We start from the raw sequence: 19,658 nt of genomic DNA on the forward strand, positions 1-19,658 counted from the left end.
CTCCAACAACATCCTGGACTACATTGTCTGTTATGTTGATGGGACTATTGGGACCTTCTTTCTTCCACCCACTCACTGCCTCCCAGGGGCCTGCTCTCTACCAAGCTTGTAGGTTAACCCCTTATCTCTTCCCATCCTCCAAAAGATATACTCCACAAAGGAGAGAGGAAGCTAGAGACTCAGTCTTGCCCCTTGTTAAAACAAGTAGGTCTTCCCCTGTCCCCATGCAGTCCAGTCCAGAGTTGGGAGACAGGTGGGGAGATTTGCAGGGAGGCGGGCAGTTTGCTCTCATTTTAAGCAGCTTGGGAGCTCTGGTTATCAGTGCCCTCTGCTGCCCTCTGTGGTCGAAACACCAATGACCCTAGACACACCACTCCAAATCCTGGGACCCAGCTCCTGCACCCCCATCCCTACCATCACTTTTCAATGCTTTTTTTCTTCTTATCCACAGGGTCTAAAAAGTAAAATAGGAGACACTCTAGCCACAGGCCTATGTCTGTTTTACACTCTCAGCTCTCCTTCCTGCAAAGGTTGCTGAACTGAATCCTGGAAGAAATCTTTTAAGAGGTCATTGGGCCACCCAGTTCTGCTCTAAGCAAGGCTGGGTCCAATCCTTTTGGGAATTATATAGGGCTTTTGGTGAATGCCTCAGACACTTCCAAAATGCTCCTTCAAAGTTACTCACTGGGATTTCCAGAAAATCTATCCAGTTGTTTATCTTAACTTGTGGGCCTTTCACTTATAGGGCAAAATCCTAATTAGAAAGACAGGCAGGCTGGCCATGGGGAAGGCCATATTAATACAGTTGATGTGCTCTTGAGTGACCCTTTACCTTTCTTTTTCTTTAAACATCTGAAAAGCTAATTTCATAACCTCAACCCTGCTGAAATGTTCTCTATGTGCTGGAGACACTGGTTCATTACCTCCTGAGCACAGCCCAGGACTCGAGGGCTCTTGTGGTGACTGACTTTGGGTACCTGGAAGCCACCAAGGTGCCTGTTTTGTTTCCCCACTCCAGTCTCAAGTGAGGTAAATAAGCTTATGGTTGATTAAGGGAGAATTGTGTCTACCAATCTGAATTCTTCATTAAGATAAATAAATGTGTCCACTAGGATTGATTAGCTGGAGACTCTAAGAAATCGCCCCATTCCTGAAACCCACTAGCTTTAAGAAACAGGTCCCTAGAGAGAGATCTGCAATCTTTGTCTGAATTCCTTGTCAGGCAGGACATCTGATTTCGAAGTCTGTACGCATAGTGCCCAGCAGCTCTCAGAAAATGAGAAAATGTGAAAATGTGTCTGGTTCCCCAGTTCTCCGTCGGTTTTTCCCCTCTCCCAGTTCTGCTTTCGGATGCCTTCCGAAGGCTCCTGAAAAGTATCCCCGCCCCTCTTCTGTGTACATGGGGAAAATACGAGTTTATTTTGTATTATGGCGCTGAAACAAATCTATCCACCCCCAAAAAACTGGTTTATGCAGATCATTCTAATATAAAATAGGGTGAGAGAGGCTAAAGGAAGAGGTTCAGCATTCCTCCGGGTACCAGGGCGGACCAGTTCTCCGGCCCTTGCTTTCTCTTCGGCTCACACCTGTGAAGCCCATAGGCCCTTAGCCAGGCTTCAAAAATTAAGGGCCTCCCTTGCCCTTTCCTGAGAGGTACCTGCTGAATCACCATAAGGTGGGTAGGGAATAGGAGAGCAGCTGAGCGCAGGGCCAAGGTGCACCGGGCCGGCGAGGGTCGAAGGCAGAGCGCTGAGAACGCGGCTGGAAGACCTCTGAGTTCTAAACGCCGGCCTAAGCCCTTTAGGAGTACGATCTCCCAACACTCATAGCTTTCACGTTCCTAGGACTTCAGTCGAACCCCGGAGACCCAGAGGGCAGGCCCGAGACCCAGTGACTTAAGGACATGCTGCCAACTCTGCTACCCCAAGATCACACTAGAGAGCCAGACTGCCTTCAGTCCTGAACTGGCCCGGATCTGAACGGTGGTGGCGGGATGTTGAGAGCAGGGGGCAGCAGGCCGGACAGTTCTAAGGCCCTCTTCTGCCGCCTCCCCGCCCAAACCAAACCGCCCAGCACAACCCCGCAAGCAACTATGTGCCAGCTGAGCGAAGGCAAGAGCAAGCACAGCCCTAGCTCGATGTCGCTGCACGGTGTCTCCTAGACTTAGACCGGCAGCAGGTGATCGATCTGTCGTCTTCCGGCCTCTCCTCCCAGACAGCAAAATCAGCTGCGTCCCGCCGAAAAGGGCGCGTCGCCCAGGCCTGGGGAGCGGCTGCTGGGGTCCTAGGAATTGTCCCCACTCTGCCCGAGGGACCACGCAGCTGGGGGAGGGGGGAGGAAGGGAGCGCAGCACGGTGAAGGGTCCCGCCCGCGTCCCAAGGGCAAGGGAGGGGAGGGAGGACACGGGCTGCGGTGCACCCCGCTCTCCTGAATGCCGCTTAGCCCCGCACAAGCTGCGCCTCCCGGGCGCGCAGTCCCACCCCCAACCCCCGACCCCGCCGACCTCACAAACAACCCCTCCAGGCGCGAGGGAGGAGGCGGGCCGGGCAGGCCGCAGGCGAGCGGAGCGCGGCGCGGGGGCAGGGGGCGGGCCGGGGTCAGGGCAGAGGCTGCGGCAGCGCCTCCCCATTGGCCCGGACGCAGTGGGTTGCCCGGGCGCGCGGCGCGGGCGGGACGGACGGGGCGGGGCGGGGCCTGCCGAAGCGCGCCCGCCCCAGCCCGAGCGCCCGCGCCCCTCGCGTCCTCCCCCGAGCGGGCCGCCGGAGTTTTTAAAGTGGGCCGGCAGCCACCGGAGCACGACATTCGGGAGCGCCTCGCCGCACTACGCCGTCGTCCGCTGCGCTCCCGCCCCAGCTCTCCTGAGACGGCCGTACAATCCTCGGCAGTGTCCTGAGACTGTATGGCCCCGGACTCGTTCCACTGCCCGTCGTTCGAGCCGCTTCTTTGAAAACCCAGACAAGTGCCTCCTCTTCGAAGGAAATAGGAACTTCGATTCTCTTGTCGCTGTCCTCTTCTCGCGCCTGACAGCGTCCTCCCACTCCTTTCTCCGACCCCGCCTCCGCGTGCAGGTTCCTCCCCGTCACCTTTCTCCACCCCTCGACCTGCACCTAGCCAGCCGCCCGCAAACTGCCACCTGAGTGTGCTGGGCGCTCGGGACCTGCCTGCACTTAGGACCTTTAACACCCGCCGGCCTCAGGGAGCGGACAGGGACCACAGCGAAGGCAGCGGCTGCAGCCTCCACCAGCCGGGGAGCCCAGGTGTTCGGCGTCCCAAAGGGCCACAGCGACGATGACAGCTGACAAGGAGAAAAAAAGGTAAGCGAGCTTCTGAGCTGGCGAGGAAGCTGGTCCGAAGCAATAGCCGGGCTGCGTGGGGCTGGCTCAACCGAGAGCGGTTGGGAGAGCAGTGCGGAGAGGTCTTCGAGGCCCGAGGATCGGTTCCGAGGGTTTGAAGCGGGAGAGCAGGTGCCCACTCTGGGGACGCGGAGCTGCGGCTTCGTAGTGGAGAGTTCTGTGGGTCGGAGTTGCCAATCCGCGTGTGCAGCGAGGCCGGGAGGCTGACGGAGATGGCCTTGGAGGTCGGAGGTGCTCCCGCGGTGCCTTACAAAATCTCCTGTCCCCGCGCACCTAACTGCCATGGCCAGCACGTCGAAATGTTTGGGGGCTGATGCCCTCGACTTTCTCGGGTCTCGTATGCGGGGGCAGCATCCACGCCTCTCTTTTCCTCCGGACCTCCCGGCTCCTTCCAAACGTGCGCCTTTGCTCGCGCTGTGCCCCAAACCTGGCAAGGGTCGGAGGCGGAGCGCGGCTCCGGGATGCGCCCCCGCGGACGAGCCCGGACTCCTCCAAGGGCCCCCGCCGAAGCTTAGAGAACCCCCTTCCCTCGCCCCGCACTTTGACTCCGCCAGAGTGGGGAGTGACCTGGATTGCCCTGCGGGGGCAGATGTCTCGGTGTGCAGGGAGGGGATGGCGACACCGGGCGCCCTCGGCAGGCCTGTCTCCTAAGAGGACTGAGAAGGGCAGCCGCGATCTGCTCGCTTGCCCTCGCGAGCCTCTCGGCACTGGATGAGAGGCAACTCCGGCCAACTCGCGCCGCCCTCCCTGCTGCTCCCGGTCCGGCCGAGCCCGGCGGTCTCCGAGCGAGGGTGGAAGCGTACGGCGCGGCCGCGCGGAAATGGGTACGGCCTCCCCTCCCGCAAATGTGCGCGGTTCACCGCCTGGCCCCTCGCTCCTCCCGTGCTGCCCCAGCGGGCTGGAGCTTCCAGCCCCGCGCTCGGCGGAGGCTTGGTAGGATTGGGTTGCAGGGGACTGGAATCGAACGCGCGGCCGGCTGAGTGGTCTGAGCTGCGGTGACCAGCCGTGAGGTGGTGCGGCGATGGGAGGACCGTGCTGGGAAGGGAGGGGGACTGGCCCGGAGGGCTCGGTGCCCGGGTAGATTTGCTCTTGTTCCGACTTCCACTGCGGGACGTGAGCCAGAAACTGTGTGTCCTCCTGTCGAAAGCGGCGGTTCCCACCTCGGGACACCGATAAGGGTTTGATAACTGGGAGCGAATCGCGCCCGTCCTGGCCGGGCGCCCGGGCCCTTCACTCCCGGATCGCTAGGGGGAGGGGATTGAGCCCCGCTCCCCCTTCATGGCCGCAGCCCCCTCCCGTGTCACCGTCGCGCCTGCACGCCTGAGACAGGCTAGGGAGGCCTGAACTGCGGCCGGCGCGCCCCTGGGACCCTCGGAGCAGCCCGGGGGTCCTGTGTCTTTTGAGGGCAGCAGAACAAGGAAAAGACTTAGAGATTCCAACTCATTTTGTAAAACCAGTCGTAATGCCACTACTAGTGACGGAACAATTAAAAAGCAGAGTTAAGGACAGCCCCTCTGCGAGCGCCGTCGACCCCGGAGCCGGCGAGGGGACTTCTTTTACAACTGCGATGCCTATTGGCGAATGTCGCAATCGCTCCGAGGTGGGGCCTGATGGTAATCTTGACACTTGTGTGAAGTGCCATCTTCTCCCGCGCGCCTCAGCGCCGGGTCCTGTGCTATGATTACAGTATGTTCATGGTCGCACGAAACTTGGGAGCGGGGGGGGAAATGGTTTCGACACACCCGGCTACAGTACCTCCTTGGTTAGAGGGCTGGGGGCGGAATAGAGGGAGCGGGAACGCGAGCAGGAAGGAAACTGCGTAATTAGACCTAAAATTATTGGCGAGAGCGGCCGCTTTAAGAACCACTGCGGGGACTGCCTGCGAAACTCCTGGAAGGCCGCTCCGTGGTGGTCGCGCCGGGGTGGATTTTGCGACCTGCCTGGATTTTGTGCTGCAGAACGGCAGGGCAAACAGAGTGTCCCTCGCCATCCAGAGTCCCATGAGGGATTGTCCAATTCCTATTGGACTAATTGTTCCGAGACTCACTGTCTTTTGGCGTCTGGCTGTTTGCTGGCTTCAAGTTTCTTGAGGGACCAAGACGTAATTAAAATGTGAACCAATACATCGAAAGTTGATGTTGTCGTGTAAGTGGCTGTCCGTGGCTTTCCTGGAGAGCCTCACAAGTGCAGTGTGGCACTGAGGGGGGCTCTCCACTAGGATCTTGCCCACCACTAAATCTTTACGATCTTAAAGATTTGTGTTTCTTTCGCTTCCGCAGAGACATTTCTTCCCCAAAACTCGAGATGCACGGAACATTTGCAATATACCTTCTAACAATAGCCGCTTGAGAAGTGGTTAGGATTATTTTGTTCCAAGACATTCATGCGTCGATGGATATGTTAATGTTTCATAATAAAGAGTTGCTTTCTTAACGCTGGCTGGCCTCGATAGACGGTACCAAAGTGCACTCTTTTGGTGATAGTGAGCCTTTTCAGTGACATCAGAGATGTCAGACACTGAAGCTTGGTAGGATACTGCACTTTCACTCACCTTTTTCTGCGTCCATCTATCAGGTGCCATTAACCAGCCAGGGTTCCTGATTCTTGAAAGAGCTAGAAAGTGTCTGGGTGACTCATGTCCTGATAATTTCAGAGTTCCTTCTCTGAAAGAGAAAAGTGTGTGGAAGTTCTTAGGTGTGTGGGGATTGGAGAGTGGTTTATGTAAATATAAATGACATCCTTGGATAATCGGGGATCAAAGTTCAGTCCCAAAGCCAGACCCAGGTCTGAGCACCTTTCAGGAATGCTTATATTGCTTAGTTGCAGGGCAGGGCCAGCAATGGAAGGGGAATTGGAAGCATCTGAACCAGAAGTTTTCAAACTATCTCCCCCTCCCACTGCCAGCTGGACTTTGTTGTTCCTCTGCTAAAATAAAACCAAAGACCATCTTTTTTCCCCCAACTCTGAAGAGAAAAAGGTTGCTGGATAGTTTTTCTCAATTTAATCATATTTTAAATAAATATTTCTTCAATATTTGGTATCTGTTACCAATGCATTACCAGAAATACAGGATGATACAGAATTGATATAACACATTATCGGTTCAGGTGTTTAAATTTTAATTCATACAGCTTTCATGAAGTTCAAAAGAATGCTGTGGCATCAAGGTTTTTCAGTGTTGCTGATGAGGAGCTTAGAATTATTTTATAGGAAATCGTGGAAACCATCTAGTCAAATGTTTCTTTTTTTGGATAAGGAAACTGAAGCCCAGTGGGGTTAAATGACTTCTCCAGTCACAAGGAAAATTACTGCTGGTAAGAATCAGAACCCTGGTTCATATTTTCAATTAAGTATGTACTTTCCTATTGTCCACAAAAGAGTACCCCCAGCCCTAAAATGCCTTCAGGCAGTGAGAATGATTTCCAAAGGGTGAGAGTGTTTGTCACACCCTCCTCTCCAAACCACTATATCTTGTATAAAGGAGATTTGCTTTTCTAGATAATTATAAACGCCTTCAGACTGCAGTCAGAGAGATTCTGTTTGGAAGCAGAGTTGGTACTGGTCCCAGCATCTGTAAACTTTGGGAGGTATGAGTACACCGTTTTAGTGCTCACCCTTTAGTTAGAAAAAAATCTACTAATATAGGTAGACCTCATTAAATAAAACCAAAGCAGCTAGTAGACTGATTCTTATACTGGGTGAGTTGGCATTTTTGAAAACCATGAGACTAAAACAGTTTAATTTACTTAGCATGTAAATCTCTCTCTCTCTCTCTCTCTCTCTCTCTCTCTCTCTGTGTGTGTGTGTGTGTGTGTGTGTGTGTGTAGGGTGATTCTCAACTTTCTAGGAATGTATTGTGTAAAGAATTTAGGAATAGAATGAGCTAATTAGATAATTCTTAGTGTTCCAGGATTTTATTAACCCAATACATTTGAAAATACTTGCTCTCATTAATTATCTCAAGATTTAAGCTTTTCCACTTTTCAAGAAATCTATTCTGTCCAGTAGTATTTGCTTTTTTATATTTTCCCCAGTTCTGTCCTATACCACCATGACAGTTTCCCTTTTCATTTTAGCCTAACGAATCTTTCCTTTTTGCTTTTAGTGCCGACTGTCGCTGGTAGTTCATAAAAGGTCTGACTTTTTTACCACTATTGTAAGGCTAGCAATGTCTGCTCCCAGTGTTCTAATACCCTTTACTCCCTCTCCCCCTCTCCCCAGTACCATGCTGCCTATTTTCATGATGAAAACTAGCTCTGATATTCACACCAAGATATGCATCAATAAGACGACAAATGTGTTTGGAACACCTGCTCCTAATCGGGATAAAATGCTGAGGAGAAGACTAAGAAATAGGGGATGTGGTCCTTGTCTTTAAGTTGCTTAGTCTGATTGGGGGGGGGAAAGACACACAAGGAAATTTAACTGGAAATATAAGTAGCTGGCAGGTTACATGTAATTTTTCTGTAAGCATCAAATATTTTGAAGCTAAAAATATGAAGCTCTGAGTAGCATTTTAGGTAGTAATCACACAATTATTTAAGAGTACGGTGAGGCAGCAGGGGGAGTTGGTTCCTCGTGTCCCTGGAATCACACCCGGTAGTTACTGACCACCAGCGTAAAGACTGGCTCTGAGGGAAGGTCAAATGGGGGAAGTCAGTGTTTGGGGGTAATTGGAGTAAAGAAAACATGGAGGGTTCGAGTATTCCCTATCATGTACTTTGACACTGTAGACAGAAAGGTCTCCAAAATGGAATGTTTGCTGTTCTTTACACACATGCTTTGGGTGAGGGGCCTGGAGGGAGGAATCTGCTAGAGCTCCATGAATGAAAGGAGTAGAGGTTTATGGTTTCGCTGAGGATAACTGTGGAGACAGCTCCGACTCCAGGGAAGTCAAGAAGGGAGAGAGGGCTTCTTAATCAGCCTTTGTAAACAGGCTTTAGGGGATGGTCTCTGAATGTCTAAAATTGTGTGCAAGGTATGTTTTCCTAAAGGAAGTCTCTCTAGCTCTCAACAGCCTGTCAAAGGTTCTATGATCTGTAAAAAGCAAAACCTTGCTCTTGAATGTCTGATTTGGTGGCTGCCTTTTGTTTCAGGATCTTTCTGTTCAGGTTCCAGACAATTTCTACATTTCACTGCCAGTGCCTCTCCCTGTCTTGGAGAAGGGGGAGGAGGTTGGTGTGTGCATCTAGTAAAGATTCTGTGGTGCAGTTTAACCTTACCTGTACGTGACTGGCCTGTCTGTACACCTCCATGTCCGCTCTCAGTAATGGAAGGAAGGGGAGCCTAGTGCCCTGTACAGGGTGAATTCTGGTCTGGCTCATTTTGTTAATGCTTCTTAAAATGGCCATGAAAATAAGTTTATCCTCACATTTTCCATCACCCTCAAAAAGTTATTTGGAGGTCCTTCTATGCACTAGGAATGTATGCATCCTCAATAGAAATGATATATGCAGTAGGACAAAACAGAAAACGAAACACTTACTCTTGTGCCAGCGCTGTCCTCAGAACTTTACTCGGATTAACTCTTTTAATCCTCATAACAACCTGTGAGATAAGCCCTGTTATTATCCCCACTTCACTGATGGGAAAGCTGAAGTATAGAAAGGTTAACTGCCCGAGGTCATATAGGTAGCATGGGCAGAGCTGGGCTTCACGCTGGGCAAAGTGTCTCCAGAGTCTAAACTCTTAACCATTGTTCCATACCTCCTTACCTTGCCTAAGATATCTATAAAGTATTTAATACCATGCCTGACTTGTGGTGAGCACTCTATAAATGATGACTGCTTTTGTTGTTGTATCTATAATTATAATTACTTTTCTCTTCCATGACTCATCACTTATATCAAACCTTGCAGGCAGACAGGGATTGTAGTTCTGAAGGGTGGACTTGAAACTCCTGGAATTTCTTGTTTTTCATGAGTTTTCCTCAACTCTGATAGGAGATGGTTCTCTACTGCCCCCAAAAGTTCAAAGCGTTCCACCTCCCACCCTTTGCTGGTGGCAAGACTTCAATAATTACTTCAGCCTTCGGACTCCATTGTGCAGGAGAACCTGTTAGAAGCTCTTCCTCTGGGGCTTCTGAAGAACCATCTACAAATCGAGATGCACAGTATTTCCTCTGCCTTGTTTGATCTTTTGAAATTGCAAGCACAGGAAGGAAAGAATGAATTGGGGGATAAAGCATAGCTATGATTGTTGCAATAATAAGATGTTGCATTTTTATGGAGCCCTTTCTCTGATGAGCCTGGAATCTTCACAGCCATCACACCATTGGCCTCTGTACTGTGAACCTAGAGGTCTTCTTGAGTTTCCCAGTGCTGTAAAACATAATTGCACTGACACCTATCACAATGGAGAGAGAAGCAAGTCATGTTAGCAGTTGTGTATCACAATACGTGTGTTGGCCATCCATGGCTATGTGCCACTAGCAACATTTGCAGTTTGCAAGTAGAAGTTGGGTGTAATTTGTTGCCAGTTGTCTAGTCCTGCTGTTGGAAGCCACAGAACTGACTTGAAACCATGAAGTCAAGAAGAGTGTAGAGGCCCTTTAAGGTCCTTGGAGCGAAAGAGACAGGTGCAGAACGGACCAGAATGTTACCTACTTCTAAGTGACCTGTTGTTTTTTTCCTAATTTCTTAAGAAATGCTGGTTTGCTTGACTATCTTTGGCTGTTTCTAGGGGCCACTTGTACATCAGAAAAACTCATATTGTATGACATCACCACCAGAAGCTTCACATGTTCCCAGGAGGCACATTTTCCCCCCTTAACTTGGAAAGATTCTTCAGTTTTAAAGTTACAAGTAACTTCTATGCCAGATAATGATTCTGGGAAGCATATTCTTTTCTCACATGGAAAGATATTTCAGAAAGGGTGGTTTGTCAATAAGGAAAATGAACCCATTAAAAAAAACACTTATTTGCCATGCACGCATCTGGCATTTTCTCAATTCTACAAAGCTATGGAAGTGCATTGTTAAAATTCTGTTATATGCCCCCAGCGACTTTCTGATCCTCCCGCCTCCCTACCCCCCACCCCGTGGCATGATACCCTTCAATAAAAAAATCAAACCTTAGAGATAAGTGCTGGGAATCATAACAGATTAGTATTTTATTTGGTTAGGCTGTGTGATCAAACACCTGGGCAGGAATGTGATCCCCCATGCAGCACTCACGATCATGATGCTGGAGGTTAACCCCCCACTGCCACGCTGACTGCCCCCAGAACCAACAGGGTTCTTAGGAGTTACTGAACTCTGTAACAGCTTTGGTTGGCTCTTTTGGTCTCATTTTTAGCCCAAGGCACCCTGATGTTGGCCTATGACTGCGGGGAGCTGGTGCTTAGCTGCGAATAAGAGGTTACATGGGCTCAGTCTGAGAAAGTTAAGAAGCATCTTATAAATCCCTTAACATACATAAATGAAAGTATATAATTATTTCTTGGTCCTAATCATTTAAATCACTGTGCTGCATGTCTAGCCAGATGGTGTTCTCTCTTTGTCTCCTGATGTTATATTAGTATTAACAAATACACGTTTTACTCTTGATAAAAAATTTTCATACTGTATCACTTTGTATAGGATTTGTCCTGACAGCCTGTGGGTAGGGGGCAGGGGGACGAAAGGCAACACATCACTCTCATTTTATATTTGGGAAATGGAGCTAGTGAAAGAAGCAAACCGCACTACCTGAAGTGAAACCTAGAAGCGGACCTGGGTGTCCCAGTGTGGCTAAGCCCCTGTGTACCACTTCGGGCCCCTGCTCGAAGGTAATGAGCCAGAAACACAAAGGGGTGACTCAAACTGTAGTGCTGACTATTCTCATTACTAATGAGTAATTACGGCAAATATTTACAGGCCTCCTTCCTACCTTTACGACTTCCTGTTGCTGAAGCACTTTGGAGTATTGAGAAAGATTGTCCTGGAAAATACGTCATACACAGTCGCAGGAAAGCGTGCCTTTAAGAACTCAGAAAAAAATCAGTTACTTGACTTTGTTTATGAATTCCATGTGGAAACAACAAAAAATGATGCTTGGGAGGGGTTATTTGAGAATCCTTTCTTCTGAATTTCAAGACAAACTTTTAAAAGTCAATTCCAGACTATCAAATATATGGGGAATTAGGACAAACAGTGTTTTTAGAGAGTGTTCTAGAAATAATAGGACTGTGCAAAGTTAGTAAAGTAAAATTTGGGGTCAAAGCACAGGCTATATAATAAATGCATTTTTCTGAACATATGGCCTCCATAGTATTTTTCTGAATGAAAACAATTGTGCTTAATGGAGTAAATCAGGATATATAAAATATGCCATGTGGGGGATTAAGGGAGCTAGAAGAATATCATTCACTTTATAAACAAAAATCCTGATAATGCTCATTTCCTATGTATTTAGTTAAAAAAGTACTCCAGTGAAATTGCTTTCTCAGTAAGTTTCTGTAAGTCACTGTACCCTTGTATTTCTCTGCTATGTTTCTAAGGGTTCTCAGATGCTATTTTAGAATGGCAGCATTCACTCCAGCACTGGCTGAGGTCCACGGAGCTAATTTTGGTGCCCAGAGTGAAGGGAGAGAGAAGTCATCTCCAGAGCCAAAAGGGCTTTTGGGTGCCTGGGTTTGGAGCAGCATGGTGTTACCGGACACACCACATTTCACCTTTAGAACCTTTATTTGTGGGCTTGCACAACAAATGTTTACCCAGATATTAAGATAAGGAAAGTATGAAGGTCACATTACACTAGTGACAAGAGAGCTTCTATAAATGTAACCATATCACCGGTGCAGCTGGAGTCTTTTATACTATACTAGGTATTTAGGGGAATAATGTGGGTGGGTCATGGGAGCTGAGGCCCTTCTCAGATTTTTGGCTTTCTTGCCATCTCTCTGCTTGTCTTGGCTCAGCTGAGGTGTCCCTCCCATTTGGTGAGGCCCTTTGTTGTGGTCAAGAAGTCAGGGGAAATCCTAGTCAGAGACTGGATGGCCCCCACTCTCTGGAGCTTTCTGGTGTTCCATGGGAATCAGTGCCAGCCCATCTCCCTGCTCTCTTTCTGGGAAGCGCCCTTGCTACTGAGATAGCTTTCCTAGCCTCTCGGAAGACGCTTGCCTGGTGCTGATACTGCCCTCATTTTAGACCTCCTCGGCAGGATTGCCATATCCTCGGGGCACAGAGAGTCTTCAGAGTGGGAAAGGTGTTTCTTTTGTGGATTTAGGTGTTTTTCTTAAGGATCTCCAAGGATTAGCTAGACACACTCAGAACCTGAATGGAGACATGCATGGATTCTTGGCCCAGTTTTCTTCCCAAGGGCAGCCTGTATGGCAGTAGGAGTTCACCTTGTTGACAACAGAGGACCCCACCCCACCTGTCTCGCCCCATTTACCATCACCTTGAGTTCCAAATGCACAGACCTCCTCCCTGTGCCCCAGAGGCAGTGGCACAGTATTTATTCCCGTCTCTCTTCCTGGCATCTGCATGCTTTCCCCTCTTTCCTACTCAAATAGCTCCCACTTTCCTAGTGTGAGCCCAGGCTCCCCAACTTACACGAAACCTTCCACAGTAATTCCCACACTGGCACCTCCCCCTCCATTCGTTACCAGCTCTTAGTTATGTTTGCCAAAGAGCCTGATTATATTTCCTAGTTATCTAATGACATTTTATTTGTCATTGCCTTTCCAACAAGACTGCATGTTGCTCAAGGGCAGGGATGTCTAATTTTGTGATGTTCTTTGCATTTTTTCTTTGGCTCTGAAATCATGCTTAGTTAAAAAAAAAAAAATCATAAAATTCTTGATGTACTTGGATATCCTGCCTCTTGGGCTCTGCTTTCCCCATTCATGTAGATTAGAGCTCTTTACTCATTTCCCTTGAAAAAGAAGAAAAAATTGGGGGGAACCACAGGCAGGTCTTGTTGATACATGATTCTATGTCCAGTGCAAACACCAGGCTAGTATTATGTTGATACTTCAAGTGCGCCCTATACACTAAGGCAAGTACCAGCCGAACAACAAAGTACTCCAGCTTAATCTCAAAGTTTAAAAAGTCAAGTGGAAAAGTTATGCAAAGGGGTGCCAACTCTCATTCAGAGATCATCTTCCCTGAAAAGCCTTCCCTGACTAGCTGCACATTGTTACCCCTGTATTTATATGGTCTTCAGTCTGTATTTTATTACTTGTATCATCTTTTTACAACTTGCTTTTGAGTGTGTATCTGTCCCTGATCACCACTTAGGAGGTAAACCCTTCAGGAGAGCAGGGATCCAGTCATATTTTTCTGTTCTTTCTTCCCAGCACCCAGAGCAGAGGTCTGTTTAGGTACCCAGTAATTATCTAGACTGAGTAATTCTATCTATTCCAGGAACTTTGGGAGCTTAGTGTGGAGGATTGGAAGCACAGGAAGAAACTTTGCTCACATCAACTCAGCCCCCTCATGTAGTGAGGGATGCTGGCATCATCACTGTGTGTAAATATTCACAGGTTACCTACCAAATTCAGGTGCAGTGCTACACAGTGAAGTTACAAAGAGGCATTAGAATGACTCTGCCCTCAGGGTCTCCTAAAATGGCTTGTTTAAAACGATGTAAAATAAAATGGCTTATGTTAATGGATGTCCTGGCTCCATCTGTAGGATGTTGCTATCTTGTTAGGAAGTCAAAAGTAGCTCAGATAAAACACTGGGCAAACAGTGGAAGATTGATAGTAATTAAGTGAGGGTGAATAAGGATAAAAAGATCTTGTGTGTGGCGAATAGTTAGAGAGGAAGTGATTAGCTTCTGTTAGAGGGAGGTTTAATGGAAGAGCATTAATATCTAGGTCTTGAAGATTGGGTAGAATTTGGATAGGCAGATGGGCATGGGACTTTGCAGTGGAAGTGAACAGCGAGAATAAAATGAGGGGCAGGGATGAGTGGGGTGTGCAGGCCACAGCTGGCGAGCCGGCTCCTTCCAGAGCCGAATCTGGAGCTCTGTGAACAGACGGGAGATGAGGACCAGGCCTGGGCTGGTGTTGGGAAGTTTAGGGACAGGCCTCTCTGAGTCATGTTGTGATGGAATCTTTGGACTGCCTTGGGCCCCTGGAAGCAGTGAGTGCATGCCTCTTTGGAGACATGAGGAGCTTCTCAGGGCACCTCCATTACCCCTCCAACCAGGAGCCTGGCTCTAGTGTGAGCACCAAGGGGTGGTTGGAGGAGGCCCTGGTTGTCCTCCATAATTTGACCTCAAAAGCCCCTGTATCCCTTAGGAAATCAGTCATCTGTGAATGTGCCTGGATTGCTCTGGTACATATTTCTTCTTGGCTTTTACCACCCCCCTCAGGGTAATAAATGCCATCTATTAGCCTCCCAGTGTACAGAGTGGGAGCTGGAAGGGGACAGTTTGCCATATCCTAATGCAGCAGCAACCCTCATCTCCATATTCTCATCTGATGATAAAGCCTTTGTCCCCTTGATGATTTCATAAGGGTTTTCTCATTCCAAATTCTAGGTTTTTGAGTCTGATCATTATGGAAAGACAGGACTATCCCTTCAACAACCCACTATTTGTAGGGAGGAAGACAGTTAAACCCAAGTCAGACCATCCCTTTTGTCAGTTTCTACTGATAATTGTCATTGCATGCCCTGTACGGAGCTCTGACCAAGCTGTTCCTTGACCCTCTTATTTCCTGTTATGCAGCCTCACCATTCCCTAGCCCCGATGTTCTTCTGCTGTTGCTGCCAGAAGAAGAAGAAGAAAGGAGGCATCTTTCTGGAGTCACCTGAGTAGGGCAGCTGGGGCTTTTTCTCTCCCTCAACAGCTGTAACCTTTCTTCTGAAGGAGTTTAGAAGCACTTAAGGTCACAGCTGAACATTGTGGGCCGGGCGTTGGCCAGAGATCCCAAGTCACTGGAGAAGATCCCACTCCAGGGACCAGCAGAGGCCAGTGAGTCTCATCCAACACACTTTAGCTCACCCTGCCCCATGGTACTTCCAGGGAGGCTAAAGCTCCTGAAAGCTCTTGGCTTGGAATTTAGCCTCATAATGACAACTGCATGTCTCTTCTTTTTCTATCCCTCCAGTAATCAGTACATGGTTGTAGAACTGGGAAACTGCTGCCCAGCCCAGGCAAGACTGGTGGTTCAGTGGTTCACTCAGCAATCATTTGATTGCCTGCTCTACACAGGCTGCTGAGCATTGGGCCTGAGCCCAGGGAAGGGCCCTCTGGAACCAGGTGGAAAGAAGCCTCCTCATATGGAACTGTTGGAATCAGGAAGGGACTGCTGAAGCCAGAGAGCTTCGGAGCACAGTGCAGCCCAGCCCAGCCCAAGCGGCTGTTGGAGCCATGGACATTCCCTGGGAAGCTGCCTCAGGGACACCCTAAGAAGCCTCATAGGCCAGAAAGTAGTGTTTACCCAAGTCTTGCCTTGGCTGGAAATTTGACTTTAGCTTCTACCTTCTCACGGTTCCTGGTAGGCCTCAGGAAGGAAAAGGAAGGCAACTGGATATCTGTTAAGGTGTGAAACCTGCAAACGTATCCATGTCTGTTCCTTTGTGTTCATTTTCTTTTCTCTTCCTTCCCAAAGTAAAAAGTCCTCTTAAAAAATTCCAACTTTGCCTCTACTGAACTCCTGATAAGCTCTTTTCCCCACCTTGGTTAATGAGATGATGGGACCAGGGCACACCTGAAGGTGGTTTGGTCAGTGTGGCTGCTGGCCAGCTCAAGGCCAATGGAAATCCCAGTGACCAGAGAACCCAGGCAGAATGAAGTCCAAGATGACTATAAGCATTGATTCCTTCTTTTTGAGCCATCTCTTTTGAGCACATTTGAAACCATTTTCCATACCCAGGTTGACATAAGCCTTGTGATTCTGGGCCACCTCTGTGATTGTGTGGGTCCAGATATTACAAGGGTAATGACAACAGCCTAATTTTTCTTGAGTTAGATCTTCAGGGCCAAGACAGAGTACATGTTTATTTTGGAGAGGGACAAACTTTCACCCACTTGAATTCCTTTGCTCCAAAATTAGTGTTGGAATGACCACAAGGGCTCTATGTTTCTTAGCCTTTGTCTTGGCAAACAGATTGTAAATGCTCCTTAGGGCCTCCTTCTCTTCTTTAGTGTCCCTGGCAAAGCCTGCCTCCACATGAGATTCAGAGGAGTCCTCAAAAGTTTCTAGGAGTTTGAAAAACTGTTCTAGATCTTTCTCTGACTTGTGTGACCTGGGACAGGTAATTTAACCTCTCTGCATGTTTCCCTTTCCTAAATGGGTTTAGATACACTTGCTGATTTCTCAGAGTGCTATTATGAGATTGAAACAAGTAAGAGTTTCAATAAAACAAAAGATATTATATTTAAACAATTGCTTCTGCAACCATTATCTCAATAGAAAGACCTTTGAAAAGTATAAAGTGCAGACTTTCAACGCATCATTAATAATAAGCACAGCAATATAATCATTAGGTACATAATAACCTTGAAGTGATTTGACTGCATTTGGAAGGGAGCCTTAGGAAAATCTAAAAGGAAAAGGAGATTCTTGTTTTCAGGCCTTTAAATTTCCCTCCTGGCTGGGTTTTTCAGGATTATGAGCTCTTGCCAGTAAGTTTTAGGATATGAGTCATATTTTTGCCCATACCCTGAGATATGAAGAAATTTGATAACACCAAGAGACTGAGGACTCCTGATGAATGGTGTGACCTCAGATATGCTCCTTTCATATCTGGCCTGCCCCCAACCCCCCACCACCTGTGGAGATGGAGAGGGTTCATACCAACTGCAACCCAGTCAAGAATGGGAATTTGCCTTCCATTTTGCACATCCAAATCTCTAGACCAAAAGGGGGACTATATCTGCACCATATCAGCTTGGGTCCTACTTGTTGCTTTGCCTCTTATGAGCAAAACCTAACTGTGAACCACTAAAGAGAGTAAGCAACTTGCCCAAGGTCTTTAAGAGGTCAGACAGCCCATTGGAAGATCTAAAACAGAGGTGAATACTGATACCTAGAAGATGCCTTGGCCTCCTGGTATCCCAAGAAGTGGGAAAGAGGCTTTGGGTGCAAAAGCCTGGCTCTGCTGCCCACAGACTGTGACGCTTAGCAGGTCGCTCAGAGCTGACTTCAGGTGCGTCATCTGTCCCATATCTGGTACCTCTTCTGCCTAAGTAGGCTCTTCCCTCAGCCCCACTCATGGGGTCGGCCTTCAGGTCTTGGCTTCAATATCACCTCTTCAGGGAAGCCTTTTCTACCCTCCTTGAGTTAACCTCCATGGCTGTCCGTTTTCTTTTTAACACTTCCCATATGTTGTAATGTTTTCGTTTGCTTATTATTTGTCACCTCTCCATGAAGGCAGAGACTGTGGGTAACTTGCTTACCACCATATCCTCAGTGTTTAGGGCAGTGCCTGGCACATACTATGTTCTTGAATATTTGTTAAGTGAAATAATTAATCTAGGGTTGCTGGGTCATTGTCCTAAACGTTATCATGCCCTATATTTGTTCAGTGCCAAATTTTTCTCCAAAGCTCTAGAAGTAGACTAACGCGGTTGTCATTTGCACCATATAGATGAAGCAACCGAGGCACAGAAACACGGTCACGAAGCCAGAGAATGGCAGCGCCTACGGGAACAGCTCCCAGCCCCAGACTCTTTCCACAGACCCATGCTGTCTCTCTTGGCACATTATTTTTCTGTCGTGGTGGTGTTATTGTTTGTCTTATTTGGCCATGTTTACACCGGAGGAGTAGGGGCCATTGTGTGTTGATGGCGTCTGGAAATACACAGCCGAGTCCCAGGAGAGTGCCACTGTTGGTTCTTACCACAATTAGCAATTGTCAGGCCAGGGGCAGTGATTGGGTGGGTGCCGTTCCCTCTGTGGCCAGTTGTGCGTGATGAAACACCACTGCCTGCCCCTCCAGAGAGGAAAGGGGAGTGGGCATCCTAGGACTCCTTCTCTGCCCAGCCCTGGCTATCCCTCCGCTCACATCTAGGCCCTTCCTGCTTGGGAAAATGTACTGCTTGTGTGTCTACTGGGATTCCTGTGGCCTGGTAGACAGGAAGGATGAGTGCTGACCAGCTGTATGACCTCTCTGGTCCTCAGTTTCTCCGTCTCCAAAATGTAGTAGTAGAGGCAAACCAGGCAAAATAGGCCCAGAGAACCCTTCTAGGGTTCCAGCTCCATTGTAAAGTGACTTTTGAGTGGAGTCTGGTTCTGACTTCTGTTTCCAGGAGCTCCCTTAGGGAAGGGAGATGGGAGGTTAAAGAGGATCCATGTGTGTTTGGAGGAAGCATCTCCAATTCCCTGGAACTCCCTGCTCTCCAAGAGGAGGTTCTGTTAGAGTGGAGGGGAGCAGAGACTTAGAAGTTGCTGTTGGGTGTGGCCCAACCCACTTCGACGACAGCAGCAGGAAAGAAGTGGCAGAAGGTGGGTTTCCCAGTGGTTACTACAAGAAGGAACAGCTTGGTTAGCAGGAAGGGCAGTGTATCTATCTCCTGATTCCAGGGAAGGAGGAGGCAGGCTGCTGAGGGGAGTGAGAGCTCTTTGAATAAGGAGATACTGCAGCTGTCGTGGGCTCCCTCTGAGCCTCAGTTTCCCCATCTGTCAGGGGGCTGCTGTCATCTCTGCCCTGCCAGTTGGATTGGGGCTTTGAAAATATAAACTACTGCAAAAGAAGGGGTTATTAGTACTATGATTGAGAGAGGTGTGTGTGTGTATATATATATATATATGCGTATCTGTGTATATATATGTATATGTATATGAGAACATATCTGGGGTACTTATGACGTGAGATGATTGACACAAGCAACCTGGAAGTATGGTGTCCTCCAAATTGGAGCAACGAGAGAGAGGACTGAAGAAGAAAGCTGGTAGTGGTGAGAGGAACAGGCTTGAAAATTACTGAATGAAGTCATGTTGTATAGAGAGGGGGAGGGGTGGCGCACTGTAGGACAGAGGTGAGTCATGGTGCATAAGTGTTGGGGAGTCACCTTGAACTTGGGCCAAAAGTAGAAATATTGGGACTTGGGTTTATCTGCCTCACATCAGGTACATCAAGTTCTGGATGGCTGCCCACTGGCCAGAGACATGAGGTGGAGGCTCTCCTTTGCCGCCCTGGGAAGGCTTTCTGCTGGCTTCAGCCCCGCTGAGCAAAGTCCGCTTGTTCACTGCAGTTCACACAGACTCCTTGCCAGGCCTGCCCAGAATCCTGTCTCCTCTGACTTCCTGTGCTCTTGCATAATATTTCCTTGCTTCTTGAATGGCTGGCCCCAGCGCGGGGGCAGCTCGCTGACGCTGCTGGATGGAGGGCAGGATGTGGAGGGAGGACAGGGAACGTCACCCAG

General features: G+C 48.6%; 1 protein-coding gene across 2 annotated transcripts in view; it reads left to right on the forward strand.

The window, feature by feature from the left end:
• The first annotated feature begins 2,740 nt into the window (after positions 1-2,740).
• The window catches only part of EPAS1 (endothelial PAS domain protein 1), an 83,997-nt gene continuing 67,079 nt past the window's right edge, over positions 2,741-19,658 (forward strand). For both annotated transcript variants that reach the window (XM_063078304.1, XM_063078305.1), the window contains exon 1: positions 2,741-3,314. In XM_063078304.1, coding sequence (XP_062934374.1) covers positions 3,289-3,314 — 26 coding nt within the window. In that variant the 5' untranslated portion in view covers positions 2,741-3,288. The remainder of the gene's footprint in view (positions 3,315-19,658) is intronic.

Source organism: Cynocephalus volans, chromosome 14 (genome assembly GCF_027409185.1).
Source record: "Cynocephalus volans isolate mCynVol1 chromosome 14, mCynVol1.pri, whole genome shotgun sequence".
Taxonomy (NCBI): Eukaryota; Metazoa; Chordata; class Mammalia; order Dermoptera; family Cynocephalidae; genus Cynocephalus; species Cynocephalus volans.